Source organism: Falco biarmicus, chromosome 9 (genome assembly GCF_023638135.1).
Source record: "Falco biarmicus isolate bFalBia1 chromosome 9, bFalBia1.pri, whole genome shotgun sequence".
In the NCBI taxonomy this organism is placed as follows: domain Eukaryota; kingdom Metazoa; phylum Chordata; class Aves; order Falconiformes; family Falconidae; genus Falco; species Falco biarmicus.
The window spans coordinates 10248899-10262704 of NC_079296.1; the positions used below are offsets into that span (position 1 = coordinate 10248899).

A 13806-nucleotide genomic window follows, 5' to 3' on the forward strand; every position below is an offset into this window, starting at 1 on the left:
CACAGGATTGAGCACATATTAGAGCAAAACAGTCTTTCGAAGTAACCAGGTGCTTTTGCAGCTGGTTAAACCCAGTTTAGCTCTGTAGGGTTTGCTGATTGGTATCTGCTAGTTGTTGTGCAGATCCAAGGTTTGTGTGTGATGACTCCAGGTTTTGTAGCAAATTCATAGCGATTAGTTGTCAGCAGTTAATTTTATCCAGAGCTACTGATAGTCATTTATTTGTGCGTTTAAAAATTTAGTATACCTGTGTGTTGTACTTTTAAAAAAAATCTGGACATTTTTGACCTTTCTGTGAGTTTTGACTCTTTAGGATTTTAGCCACTGTAATAAAGGGATGAAGCCTGAGATTTAACTTAAAGCACGTCATGGAGCAAGCTGAGCGCTCTCCCCCCAGCTCAGGACAGCGAGTGGAATTCTCACCCCACTGGTGCTGAAGTTCCCTTGACCTAATGGTGTGGATTTTTCACATAACAGAAGCCGGGGACACCTCAGCCATGTCCCACATTACCCCAGTGCCTGAGCTGCACACCCCAGTCTGAGCAAACTCATGGGGAGCCAGCAAAAGCGATGGCACCAGGCACTGATTGCTGCCCGCCCACTCTCATTACAGTCTTTGCAGTGGAAACATCCTGACCCTCAGTAGGTCCTTTTCCCTTTTTCCATCTCTTTCACAGCCATTTTTCTCTGAAACTCCCTGCCCTGTTCTTCTTTTTTGCCTCTGTGTCTATCAAAGCCAGCTGCAGTCCACTCGCTTTGAATAATCAATATTAGACCTTTTGATTCGTATGTCCCCACTCAGTGTGACTGCAGAGAATTGAAATAGTTAAAGAGTTAAATTACAGCTGGCCTGAAAGGTGACGGCAGGGTGTACTAGGAGGTGACACAGCCTAGGAGGGGTTAAAATTCAACTAGGGGGACAAGGAGAAAACAGCTTGATGTGTTCCACTCTGTCATGACAGAACTGAATAGGGACTGGCATCTGTAGAAATGCAACTCCTCATTAAATCCTGGTGATCGGCAGGCAGGCAGGGTTTGGTGCTGAGCTATTCCAGGACAAGACAGAACCTCCATCCATATCTGTGTCAGGTGGTGTTAACCATGAGGTGCGAACGAACCCTTTGCTTGTGGCAGATTTTGCCTGAAGCCTTTGTGTCGAGCAGGGGGGAGCGGTGCGACCAGCAAAGCCTCCCTCCTCCTGCAAGGGTCGCAGCTCACCCCTTTTGGCTTCGGCACGGACCCTGAGTAGGTTTGCTTGCAGCTTTTTCAGTTGAAGGTTTTCTCCCAAGAGACCTGAAGCCAAGTTTCCTCTGAAACCTCTGTTGCTGTATTGTGGATGTAACTTTTCTTGGAATGGGTGCAATGGGAGTGCATGATCCTGCTTCTCCTGGGATGGATGTGCCTGTATCATCCTCAGCACAGGGAAGCACAGGGCACTTCAGTCCTCCCAGCTACACCTGGGGGGAGAAAGAGGAGGAATGTGAAGATAAAGAAAATAGAAGAGATGGCGCTTCTGCTCTTCTGACTCAAGCTCTGAGTTTTTCTCCCCATCAGCAGATCAGACAAATCCATGGGCTTCCTCCTGCTGGATACCCACAGCTGCACTGCGGGAAGGAGCTGGGTGCATGGCTCTGTCCCTGCAGCCGGAGGACAGGCAGGGCAGGACGGTAGAGCTTTCCACTGTGGAGCGTGACCTCTGGATGGCAGCTCCTGGTGTGGGGTGGTGGAAACAAGAGAAGCCGCTGGAGAAAAAGAGAGAAAAATTTCCCCCATGGTCTCAGATCCAAAACTTTTAACAGAGGACATGTGAAATGGCTCTAAATCACTCATTTCCTACTGCCTGCTCCAGCGCCACAGTTCTGCACGCCTGTCTGTCCAAAAGGAGATTGTCAAAGAGCTCCTCCGCTTGATAGCTCTTTCTGCATTTTCTGATTCATTAGTTTTCCTAATATAAATGCTCCCTGCCTGTTCTCAGCAGGGCAATAAAGCCAAGGAAGAGAGCTGTTCCTGAGAACCCACCCCAGCATGCCGTCACTTGACGTGCCTGCCTGCGAGTGTGCCAGGAGCCATCTCGGGGGACGTGGGACATAGAAGCAAAGTAACTTCAGTGTCTGGCTAGATGCGGCTTGGATGTGTCAGTCAGGATTATGGTTGAGCCGTTCCCTCTTGCCGTGTCAGACTCATGTCCTGGATTTGTTTCCATTCTCCGAGGCAGTTGCTTAATCCTGGATGCTTAAACTGTGTGGCTGAATTGCCCCACACTGAAGGCATCGCTGTGCACGATTGTGGGTGTTAAACATGTACAGAAATGTTTAAACACGTGGGAGTTTCAGTGCACTTGTGGGGGCTGGCATTCGGTAAGTGGGAAGGACATGCCGCGGGGACGTGCTGGTGGAAATGAGCTGTTTATTCCTGATCCGTGTCTTACGAAGGGAGATTCACTGTCCCTACATTAAGTCTCACCTTGTTGATATGGCTACATCCCTGGTTTTGACACCCCTGCTGACTGCTGTGCTGCATGAGAAGATGCAGAAAGGTCAAAATCTATACCAGGAAAGGGGTTACTGAGGAACTAAACTGATGCTTTCCCTGCAGATGACTGCTCTGTATGGGTGCACGTATACCAAGGTGCCCGTCTCTGCCCTTGCGATGCTGCAAGAGCCTCTGTCACTCTGTGAGCTGTATTTCCCAACCATAGAGGGGACATTAAAAAAGCTGACGCCCCTTGCTATTCTCTTCTTTTTTTATAATAAGGAAATAGATCATTTTAGTGTTTTGTCAAAGGCTTTTCTCCCACTCATGTTATCTCTTGGCTGCTCTGATCTCCAACGCAGGTACTGGAATTCCCTGAGGAATCTGGTGGTCTCCTTGCTGAACTCCATGAAGTCCATCATCAGTTTGCTCTTCCTGCTGTTCCTGTTCATTGTGGTGTTTGCTTTGCTGGGGATGCAGCTCTTTGGAGGACAGTAAGTCTAATTAATTATTGTCCTTTCAGGGGCAATCCAACAGCAATTGCCTGGAATACATAGCAGGGAGAGGGGCTGCAGGGTTTGAGGGGTTCACATCGTGGGTGCAGATGCCAGTCTTTCTGGGCTGCTAAGTGCTCTCAGTGTGTAGGAAAATACTTCTTGTTCTGATGTTTTACCTGGAGCTGAATTCTTTCTGGTTACCCTTGCTCAAAGCTGCTGTGTCCTGCCGTGGTCCCCATGTACACCCACAGATCTGAAACTGGGCTGGGGGAGGCAGCACTTTCCCTGCTGTTGGGGGAAAGGCACGTCACAGTGCATTTATTCACTTGGAAACCTTTTCTGCTGGAAAACAGCTTTGTTGAATCTGATTTTTCTTATTAGAAATGCCAGTTGTGATGAATTTTGCAGTAAGAAATACCAGAATATTGCTGTTCAAACTCCAGCATAAATTTTGAGGAGAAACAATATGGGGTTTGTTTTGGTTTTTTTTCTTTTTTCCCTAATCAAACCCTATTTTATCTTTAAAATATTAAAATGAAATGATCTGCTAAGAGAGCAATTTCAATTTTGACTTGTACACTTGAGGACAGAAACTTTTGGGAATGTTTTGTTCTGCAAAATCGTTTCAGATTTTGATTGTTCATTTTAATTGTGAAAATGAATTTCAAAGACTTTTCTGCAGGAATAAAATTGAGTTTCTGATAATAGTTCTGTTAAGCATCTTCTCTGAGATGCTGTGTTCCCTGCTGTGGTTGCCTGGGGTGTTATTGCCAGGTGGAACAAATGTTGCTCTCTGCCTTGTGTTAGAGGGTATTATGAGGCTGTGTGAGAGTTGCTTGCCCCTTACTGCTCTTTTTCCCCCCCCCCTTTCTAGATTCAATTTCCAAGATGAAACACCAACCACTAATTTCGATACCTTCCCTGCTGCCATCCTCACAGTATTCCAGGTAAAGCCAAACCTTGCCCTGGGTAAGCATTAGAAATTAAATTTCTGAGTATCTCTTTCTGCTTATGGGGGGGTGCAGAGGTCCCCCCAAAATCCATGGAGTTTAGGAAAGGGGAAGCCGGTCGTTCTCGTGTATTTTGCTACAGTGGCCAATCGATACATATTAAAAATCAAATTATTAATTTTTTTTTTTTAAAAAAAAAAAGGAAAACTAGAACAAAATACTTTTTGCTAGGAAAAGAATATTGATAAAAATAGACATTTCTGTTTGGAGCTGACAGTCTGTGCATGCCCATGCTTTTCCCCCCTGAGACCCCTGCTCACGGCTACGGGGGCAGCACTCGCATGTGCCTGGCTGGGTGAATCGTCCTTTCGGAAATCCTAGACCAGCGAGGGAGTGGTTGACCTGTTTCACTTTCTCCTGTGGTTGCCATAATTTAATGAGAGAGGCCTGAGCTAGCTCCAGGCAGTAAGGAAATAATGTAGCATTTTTGCACGGTAATAGCTCGAGATAAGATAATGCTGGATAAGAATGACAATCAATGGGAGAGCACAGAAAGAGGCATCAGCCTCGGGCAAGTTGGTGTGATGGCAGGGAGATGTCACAGTTCTGGCAGATGCAATGCTAATGGATTTAAGAGGCTAATTTTGCAGCTGTTCTCTGCATGCCTTTTTAAAAAACAGTTATTTCAAGTGTTTCGGTAGAGAGCTGGGGATGCTGCACCCTGCTTCGTGTGTGGGTAACACTCACGGGTCCATGGAAAACTGCCCAGCACAAATTGTTGATGTGGGCTTGAGTCGAGGCTTGACCCCAGAACTGAACATTTGTAGCTCTCAGTGAGTGCCTTACGTATTTCAGTGTCATGCCCCAAAAAGGAGGGGAAGAGGGAAAAAAGGGTTAGTGTCAATTTTTTGCATTAAAACAGAAAAAGAGTCTAAAAGAAAATGTGTCCTGTGACCTCTGCATAAGCAGCTTCACATGGGTATTGCTTCTCTCCAGATGCGAAGCAGGTTTGGTAGTACTTACCTCGCAGGATATTGGAAATCATGGTAGATTAATATTTGCATAGTGTTTTAGTACACATCAAAGAAAAGGCTTAAAGAAACGTAAAGGTATCGCCACAGAGCCAGAACTGAACACAAGTCAGGCTCCGGATATGAGCATCTGGGAATTTTGATGTTATTTTGCTTTGGGACTATAGCTGCCTCTTGAGAAATACTTAGCTGAAATATTTCCTTTCAGTTTCTGAGATAAATGTAATGTAGTGGCTGTGGGATGAAGGAAAGCACTGTTGCTTTTATGACACTTGTCTAGAATGTCAGAGCTACGAATTAAAACAAGCAAAAACCATCAGCGTTAAGTCAGTGTAGCTTCACAGAGGCATTTCGATAACCTCTACTCCCAGTCCATCCCCCCTGCTCCCCTGAATTGCAAATACCATGGCAATGTTTCTTCATCACATGGGCTCTGGATTTTCTTCTAACCTTGCCTTCCATCAGCTCAGGCAACCAAGCAGGCTTGTTCTGTTGCTGCTGTAATGAGCAGAGTAGCATCTTTCACTGAATGCATTCAGTGTATGGAACAAACGTAATAAAGCTAGATACACCCTGTCCATCCCTAACCCCTTTGGAGATTTTTTTTTTAAGAAGCAGTCTTAAACAAAATCTTCTGCAGCCTCCCTTAGCCTATTTTATTCGAATAAACCTGGCTGGGTCACGATCCTCAGCCACGCGACTCCCAGGACCTCTTTTGCCCACCTGGCTGAGCTCAGCGTTGGGTGCAGCTGAGCCCCGCTCCCCCTAAATTCCCTTTGACGAGCGCTGCACGTTTTTCTCCAGCTCCTGGCTCCCATGAAAGTCTTTGTAAGCTGAATGTCAAGCTGTGTATGTACAAAATACAAATACAAATTATATGTATATATTCATATATGCCTATATACACGTGAAAAATAACTAGTTGCATCCTCCTATTCCAGCAATCATAGAGCTGGAAGCATGTACAACATCCATAAGCGCAGAGACCATAAAGCAGAAAGACCTGTGTTAATTCTACATGTTCTGCTCCCCGAGAGCTGCCAGGTAAATCCTTGCGCACTGCCAGCTGCTAAGGAGCACAGCACTGGTGGCTGCTGGAGTGGCGGTGGCAGGATGGGACTGACCCTCAGCTCTGCTGGTGGGTGCCCTGCTGAGGCTTGGGAAGCAGAGCTGGCTTTGGTTTGATGTCCCAGTGCCCTGGCTGCCCCTGCTGACCTGCCTGCGAGATATGACACTAAGCTGATGTGATTTTTGCATTTGCTCAGGCCCTTCTTCAGGAAAGCATCTCACTTCCAGGACAGTCCTTTGAAACGGTGCCGTACTTCCTCTGCAGCAGAGTGTCTCCCACCGTTAATGTCATCATTAGTTCATTAAGATTCACCGCAGCTCAACAGCTGTTTTTATTCCATCACCTGGTGGCTCCTCAGCCAAGCCTGGGTATTAAATGCCAAGACACACTGGACAAAATGTTCGTCGTCAGCTCTGCCCAGGCAGGCTGGTTAGTTTACATTACCCATCTCTATGCAAAAGTTCCATAAAACATATTTTTTTTCCCCTTGAAGTTTTCATTCCACTTCCAAAATAATGCAGTTGGATTTTCGAACACAGACCTGACCCTGCTGGACTTTTTTATGTGCAGCCTTTAATTTGTGATACCTGCAGCTCCTGGTCTTCTGCAGCGAATAGAAGCATTCCCACCGGTTTCCCTTTCCACAAATGTTTGTGTGATCAAATCACTTCATGGCTGTTCCCTCAAAGCAGGAGCAGTTGTAAATTCATGGAAATTATGTGAATGCAAGTTTGTGAACAGTGTTTTGCATAATTAAGTGCCAGAGTTCAAAGCCCTGTGCCCTGGTTCATATTCTCTGGTGTAAATCCAGAGTAACTCCAACGTTGTGAGTTAGGCTTGGGCTCTGAATTCTGGTTTCTGAATTGAGACCAGATTTTGCATTTAGGAAACAAGATTGTGTATGTGCTGTGTGTCACTGTGTCTGTACTTGTTCTTAGCCTACCGCTCTCATCAGCACCAAGCCTGCAGCAAGAAATTTTCTATCAGCCGCGGACGACTAGTTTGGAATTTGCAATCATTTCGAGCATACTGTATGCACATGGGACTTGATTACTACAACACGCATCATGCTTTGGGCTCTTTTTTGTGGCTTTTTTTATTTTTCTTCTACTAAACACAAAGACAAGTTCCTATTTAGGAATTTGAGCTTCACATCCCAGTGGGCATGTTTTAATGTACTAAAAGTAGCTATTGTTTGACTCTGCCATGGCAGGCAGATGAAGTGCTTTCCACCCAAAATGCTGTTGTGTTACAGTCACTGGTGAGGAATGGGAGCGGCAGGCGATTCAGACTGGTGCAAAATTAGCACCTAGCATGACAAGGCTTATTTGAGTCTTAGGTGTTTTCACTTACTCTGATTAGTTTTTCTATTATTCATGTGTTTGCTAATTAGCCTCGGGTCAGTATCCAGAGCCTGCAGCCAGGACAGCTCTGCAGAGCCAGGCTGCGGTGGTGCTTGCCTCCGTACAGGGATGCCAGAGCATCACGATCCCCTTCAAGCCACCCTCATCTGTCCTCACTCATACACACTGGTTACTGCTGCCACTTTGTTTTTTGTTTTTGTTTTTGTTTTTGTTTTTTTGTGGTGTGTGGCTGTCTGGGTGGCTGAGCATCCTCCTGGCCTTGGCAAGCAGGAAACCTGGGGAAGAACCGGGTGTGGTGGAGCTCCCTGGCAAATGGCGCCGTGGCTGTGCTGCCCGGTGCCTGGGATTTGGAGCTGTGGTCACCATGCACTAGCTGCAGCGAAGCTGCCGGCAGCCTTGTGGAGCAGAGGATCAGTGGAAAGCGATTACAGAAGTTTCTCCTCCTGTTGTGCAGGCACTCAGGGTGTACAGTGTGTGTGGGCTGGGGGGAGCTGAGCAAACCCTTGGTGTATGGAGTGAGTGAAAGGAGCTGACGCTGGCAGAGATCCCGCTCAGGGCACTGGGCTTTGAGGTCAGAATTTCCTTAGGTCTGTGGGAAAGGTCGTGCACAGAGCTGTTGGAAGCTGGTATTTCCATGTGACTCAAAAACAGAGATGGGGGGAGAAACTGTGCTGGTGGTGAAGGGCTAGAATGTGGCTTTTGCTGCCTCTACCCGCAAGAAAACCTGCGGTCAGAGGTGGGCGGCAGGTATGGCACTAAGAGAGGGCAGGAATGGGGCAGCAGTCCTCCCTCACCAGTGGTCCTCTCTCCTTCTCAGCCCGTGCAGAGAAGAAAACTGTGTCCAGCCTGGCATGAGACCATCCAGGGCTGGGAGGCTGATGCCCAGCACTGCAGTCTGCCACACTAACCTGCTCATCTGTTTTCCCCCTGGAGACCCATCTGGGATCGCATCAAGCTGCCTAGCTCCCCCAGACTTTACCTACTTCATCTCTCCTTCGAGTCACCCTTTCTTCTTTTCTCTTGAATTTCGCTGTGCAGATCCTGACGGGGGAAGACTGGAACGCAGTGATGTACCATGGGATAGAGTCACAGGGTGGTGTCCGCTCGGGGATGTTCTCCTCCATTTACTTCATCGTCCTGACGTTGTTTGGTAACTGTATCCTTGTACTTTGCCTTGTGTTAGCAGCACAGTGTGCCATGCACCCTTCCAAAGATGCTAGAAATACCTAGTTTTGTTTAAATTCTCACACCAGCACTTACACTTTTTAAAACTAAATCGTTGCTATAACTTTGTTCATTACAGCACCTGGGGTAAGAGGTGTAGGTAAGTTCTCCAAGTCGGTGTCACTTTTCTGATGGCAAAGTGAACGTAATCTTCATTCATTTTAATTTTCATGTTTTACCTTAAGAATGTCCTATTATGAGTTAATTTATATTGTGGGGAAAAAGATTGAGGTCAAGGAAGAGCTGGACCTCTGTACCTTGAACGTCTTCACAGACAATTTGCATTAGGTCAGAGGAAGGAAGAATTGAAGTTGGTTTGGTGTGTCATCAGGCTCCTGTCTCTTGGTGCCTTTGTCTACATGGCAGCTTAGCCTAAATGCTTGAAATTGTCTTGTCTCCACATAATGCTTAAAGCTCAGGTCTGGATCTTGGATTTTGGGCTCTGGGATTATTTGGTCATGTTCTAAGACCTGACACATGAAGTGTCTGGAAGATGTTTTGTTCTGCTTAGTCCAGGAAACTGGGAGCTTGTGTTCCCCCCCAGATCTCCCAGGGTGTCTGCTGGGGAACCAGCAGCATTCCGACATGTGCTATGTCCCCAGGGAGGTCTAAGGAGGCAAGAACATAGCAGTCATGTGGAGATGGGATTTGAAAAGGAAGGCTCTATTTTACAGGGAAATGAGCAAAGAGATTCTCCAATCTGATGGCTGGGTGTGATTAGGAGGGCCAGCAGAGCATAGCAGTTGTGATGGCTCTGTTCCTGCTTCGTGATGGAGGCTGCTAATGGGCTGATGTTGCGTAGCATTGCTCACATTAACTAGGTACAAAACTGGTGGTGGGAGATGCTGGCTGGCTGCAGTGACAGGCTGTGTGGAGTCAAACAGAGCATCCTTAAAAATGGAAACTTAAAACCTGTTGCATATACGAGGCAGTCTGGCAGGTTTGTTTGTTCTGTAACATAGGGATAATAATGCCCAGCACTGCCGCTCTGCTGGAGAGCTCTTTGGAGGGTTTCCCAGCAGTGCAAACCTTCTTGCTAGTTACAGTCCTAGTGTTGCTAGTCTTTTCCTAAGAATCTTGTTTGGGCTGGCAGCATTGGCTGGGTGGTTAGGAGAAAGGGAAGGGGACATGGGGGGCAATACTTGTACTAAAGGTGTAGAGGTGTTCTAGACACGGACCCCTTCAGCTGCTGTTCAAGATGACAAGTGATGAGATGTCAGCACCCACGGACTGCACAGCAGGGCTCCAGCCCTTTGCTTTGCCTGAAATGTCCCCATTAGCACGAGGAACCGAGACAGGGAACAGAGGAGCAGACAGCATGCGAGCTGTGCTTGTCACACAAGTGTGTCTCTGCGGGATTTATCCCATTAACGTGCGCTGTCAGAGCCAGAGCAGCCGTGATGCCTGCGCTGGCTCGGCAGCTCTGCTCAGACATCTGCCTCGTGGCAGGCAACATGCCCCCTTCCAGAAACACAAGGCTTTGGAAAACTGGGTCAATGGAGAGCCGGGAGGGAGGGAGATCTCTAAATCCTCAGGGCTTGGCATTTGAAAATGAGATTAAGCTATAATCAGGCTTGACAGCAGAGCTGAGAGAGAGACTTCTAACCTTAGAGCAGCTAAGATCCAGCAGTTTTGAGGAACAGGATACAAATTCCTTTCTTGCACATTTAATTCAGAGGGGGCTTCTCCCTTTTCCTTTAGTTTTCCTTAAAAGGGGAAGAGCAGGGGATGCTCAAAAGAAGGGAATAAGGTCCTGGTTCACCTATTGCCGCTGTCATGAACTTGGTATTTGCCTCTGCTTGCTCTGGCAGCGTGGCAAGTTGAAACCTTACCCCCGTTCTCCCCAAACACCATCCTGGCAGAGAGCAGCTGTATTGGTTTCCCTTCTGCTGCAATGGAGATCCTGGCCGTGGCTTTCCTGGCTGCTTCTCTGGGACCATCTCTGGTGCCTCTGTCACCCCCTTTGCCCGCAGCCTCATGCTGGTGGCACACCTTGGGCACAGCCAGAGCACTGCTGGGGACACCGCCTGTGCGTTCAGCCGGGGAATATGCCAGGTGCAAGTCTTTAATTCTCCGTGAGTCCTGCAGATGGGGATGAGTTTGCTGCAGGTGAGTTTCTGTGAACACAAAGTACAGAGAGAGGGGGGAGCTGGCTGACAAAGTAACAACACTCAGAAACCCTTTTATAATGTCCCGGAAGACTTCTTTCACCAGCTTCTAGTGATCAGAGGTATAAACCTGAAGCAAATCTTTTAATTTCTTTGGAGATTTACCTTCCTGTTGGAGAATTAAGAGACCTGGCCCAGCCTGTCTCTGTAGAAACAGCCTGAGAGCATCAGCTGCTCTCACAGGGAGCTCCTAAGAGCCTTTCTGCATTGCACATAGACCCGTTTGCCTTTAAGCATCATCAGCAGGAGGGGAAAACTGAGGCTGGAGTGTATGGTGGAGAATGGGGGGTTAAATCTTTTTGTCTGTTGACCACGTAAGCCCACTAGCTGCTTGCACTGATATTTCAAACAGTATCTAAGCAAGGTCAGTGCTACCCCTGCTTTTCACTAGCTACAGTGTCGATGCTGAGAGCAAGCAGCAGGCAGTCATTTATCTCTGAGGGAAATCTGAACTGTATGACTTACCAGGGACTTAAGTTACCATTAACTGTCAAAACATAACCAGGAACACCTGCAAATAAAGTTTAGTTTGCCAGAAAAGAACAGTCCTGCGTTTTTGTGGGAAGAAAAATAGTCGTTAGTGTCAATGATGCTGCAGCACCCCAGCGATGTTAAGGACAGGCAAGTGTAGAGGGTGAGGTACGTGCCTGAGCCTTGGCATCACTTTCCCAAGGAGAACCCTGCAGCCCAGTACACAGCAAGAGAATGCCCTACAGAAAGCAGTCCAAGTCGTTGATTAGCTTAATTATGATGTGAGCTGTCTTTTCTGCCCTAACTTGGGACTGCACAAAGATGTGCCGCCCCCCCCCCCCCCCCCCCCCGCCTTACAGAACTGCCCCTAAAAGCTTATTGAATGTTCTTTTTTTATGCAATGTTGTTTTTTTCATGTGGATTGGCCATCAGCACTCATCACATGGATGTTCACTATAGCTGAATTTTTAAAGTGGGACTTCTTGGTTTTATTTCCTTATATCACTACTGTTGAAATCAGTCTAAGCCCTTCTGGATTCTGGTCAGCAAAAAGCACTTCAGTTCCTCTGCTGGGAGAGGGGTCTTATCTTCAGTTTTTGCATGTTGGCATTTGGTGTGTCCATTTTTAAGGGTTAAGGCAGATTGGATCAAATCTCATTGAAGAATTGGCATTGGCAATCTTGGGTCAGCTTGCAAAACCTGCTCTTTTTAAACATAAGTGACTCCTTTCTTCTCCTATTGCTGCTTGGGGCATCGTGATTGTTCTTTTTCATGAAGAAGAAAGGTGGGTGGGTGCCAGCTTCCCTGCTTCTTACTGCAGCCCAGTTGTTTTTGTGAATCCATTTGCATTTTCAAGGGACTATTCTAAGGAAAAGATCCAGAAACTTTGTTTTTCTAAGTCGGAAGTCTCTCATGTTACATTCCCAGTTCCAGAGAGTCTTTGTGGAGCCAGACCTCTGCATCTGAAGTGGTTTAATGGAAGTAGTATGATTAGAGTAACAGCAGGATTTGACCTATTTTCTCGGAAATTGCCCCATGCCTGCATTCATTGTTATCCAGTTAATTGATAAATTGATGCATCTGTTGAGGAAAGAAAACTAGAAAAAAAAAAAACCCCGACCATGAAAAACTGCAGAGGACCCTGAAAGGAGAAGCAGCAAATGCCTGGAGCGTGCTGCTCTTCCCCTTGTCCTTGGCTCTGCATGGGAGAGCTGTACACGGCACCGTGTGCTGGCTCAGCTGCCCGGCTCATACAGCCTGGACCAGAGACCGGAGTCTGGGTGATATTTGGGAATCCCTGAGCTCTGCAGAAAGGGCTAAGGAACTTTTTTTGGGGGCCAGAAACACCCAAGACTGCCAGATTGTGTCTTCTTGGAGATGGATCAAAACAGCCTGATCTGCTAAAAAAAAAAAAATAAAATTAATTATATTTCCAGTGGTTGATTATGTTACACGAGACATTTTCAGCATGTGTGTGTAGGAGGCAGGGGTAGGAAGACAGTTTTATTACCAAGACATTTATTCCCAGAGCAGGAGGCTTGGAAGTGTTTCCAACATGTTGGAAGCACCCCAGAGGAAGAAACCCAAACAGCCGGCACCAGCTGGCACCCTGGCGGTGCTGTAGGCAGTGGTGCCCCATCCTCCCTGCCTGCACCCCCAGCCCACAACGGGCAGCCCCCTCTTGCCAACTTTCACTTAAAAGGAAATAGAAATTAGTATCTTTGTAAATGAAAAGTTGATTGAGCTCTGACTTCAGCGTGGGAGGGGGGTGATTATTTCAGCATCATCATTCACTTTTTCTTGTTCTTTATCTGCTGGGCTCCCTAGGATTGAGGTGCTCCCACCCTGCCCTCCTCATTGTCCTGCTGGAATGGAGGAAAGAGCAATTGATGGGCATCATGTTTCAAAGCTCTGTCTGTGCCAGAGGAATCATCTTCCTGTGATAAACTTGCATCCCGTATTACATGAAACAGAGAAAACCTGATGGATGACCTGGCCTTTGCCTGGAGAAACCCCAGGGCTCTGCATCCCGTCCCCTGCAGGGTTTGGCAGTCAGGATGCAGATGCAACCTGAGAGATTAAATGCAGCTCCTGCTCTCCACTGTCAGAAGCAGATGCTCCAGTTTTGATAGGCATTCCGGCTCTGGAGACACTTGTCTCAATGGGAATTAGAGATGTGAACATCTGGTTCTGCAGTCTTGGCTGAATTATGTTGAGTAAAAATTCTTGAGAGGGAAGGCAAAGCAGCTTTGGGCTGGTTGTTTGAAGCAGCTTTGGTCCCTGGCTGCCCTGGGAAGTCTCCTGACGCCATGCCAACGTGGGGCAACGGCTGTGCAGCCTCTGGAGGCTGCTGGAGCACAAGGATTTCTAGGCACGCTCCTGTTCAGCAGAGGCGACTGTAGTCAATGAATCAGCTTTGCACCGCTCTGCTTTTCTGTTTATAGAGAAATCTCAGATGCCTCCTCCAGGCATCCTTCTGAGAAATGGAAAGTAACCAGAGGGGCACCAAAACCAAGGTTTTCCCAAATCCTGTTGCAGGTTTGCTGGCACCCTGGGAGCT

General features: G+C 47.2%; 1 protein-coding gene across 1 annotated transcript in view; it reads left to right on the top strand.

Moving 5' to 3' along the window:
* Positions 1-13806, top strand: part of LOC130155302 (voltage-dependent N-type calcium channel subunit alpha-1B-like) — a 297246-nt gene that overhangs the window by 180439 nt on the left and 103001 nt on the right. Inside the window, 3 exon segments of the mRNA XM_056352410.1 lie at positions 2835-2966; positions 3844-3916; positions 8422-8539. Of these exon segments, the coding sequence (XP_056208385.1) occupies positions 2835-2966; positions 3844-3916; positions 8422-8539 (323 nt within the window).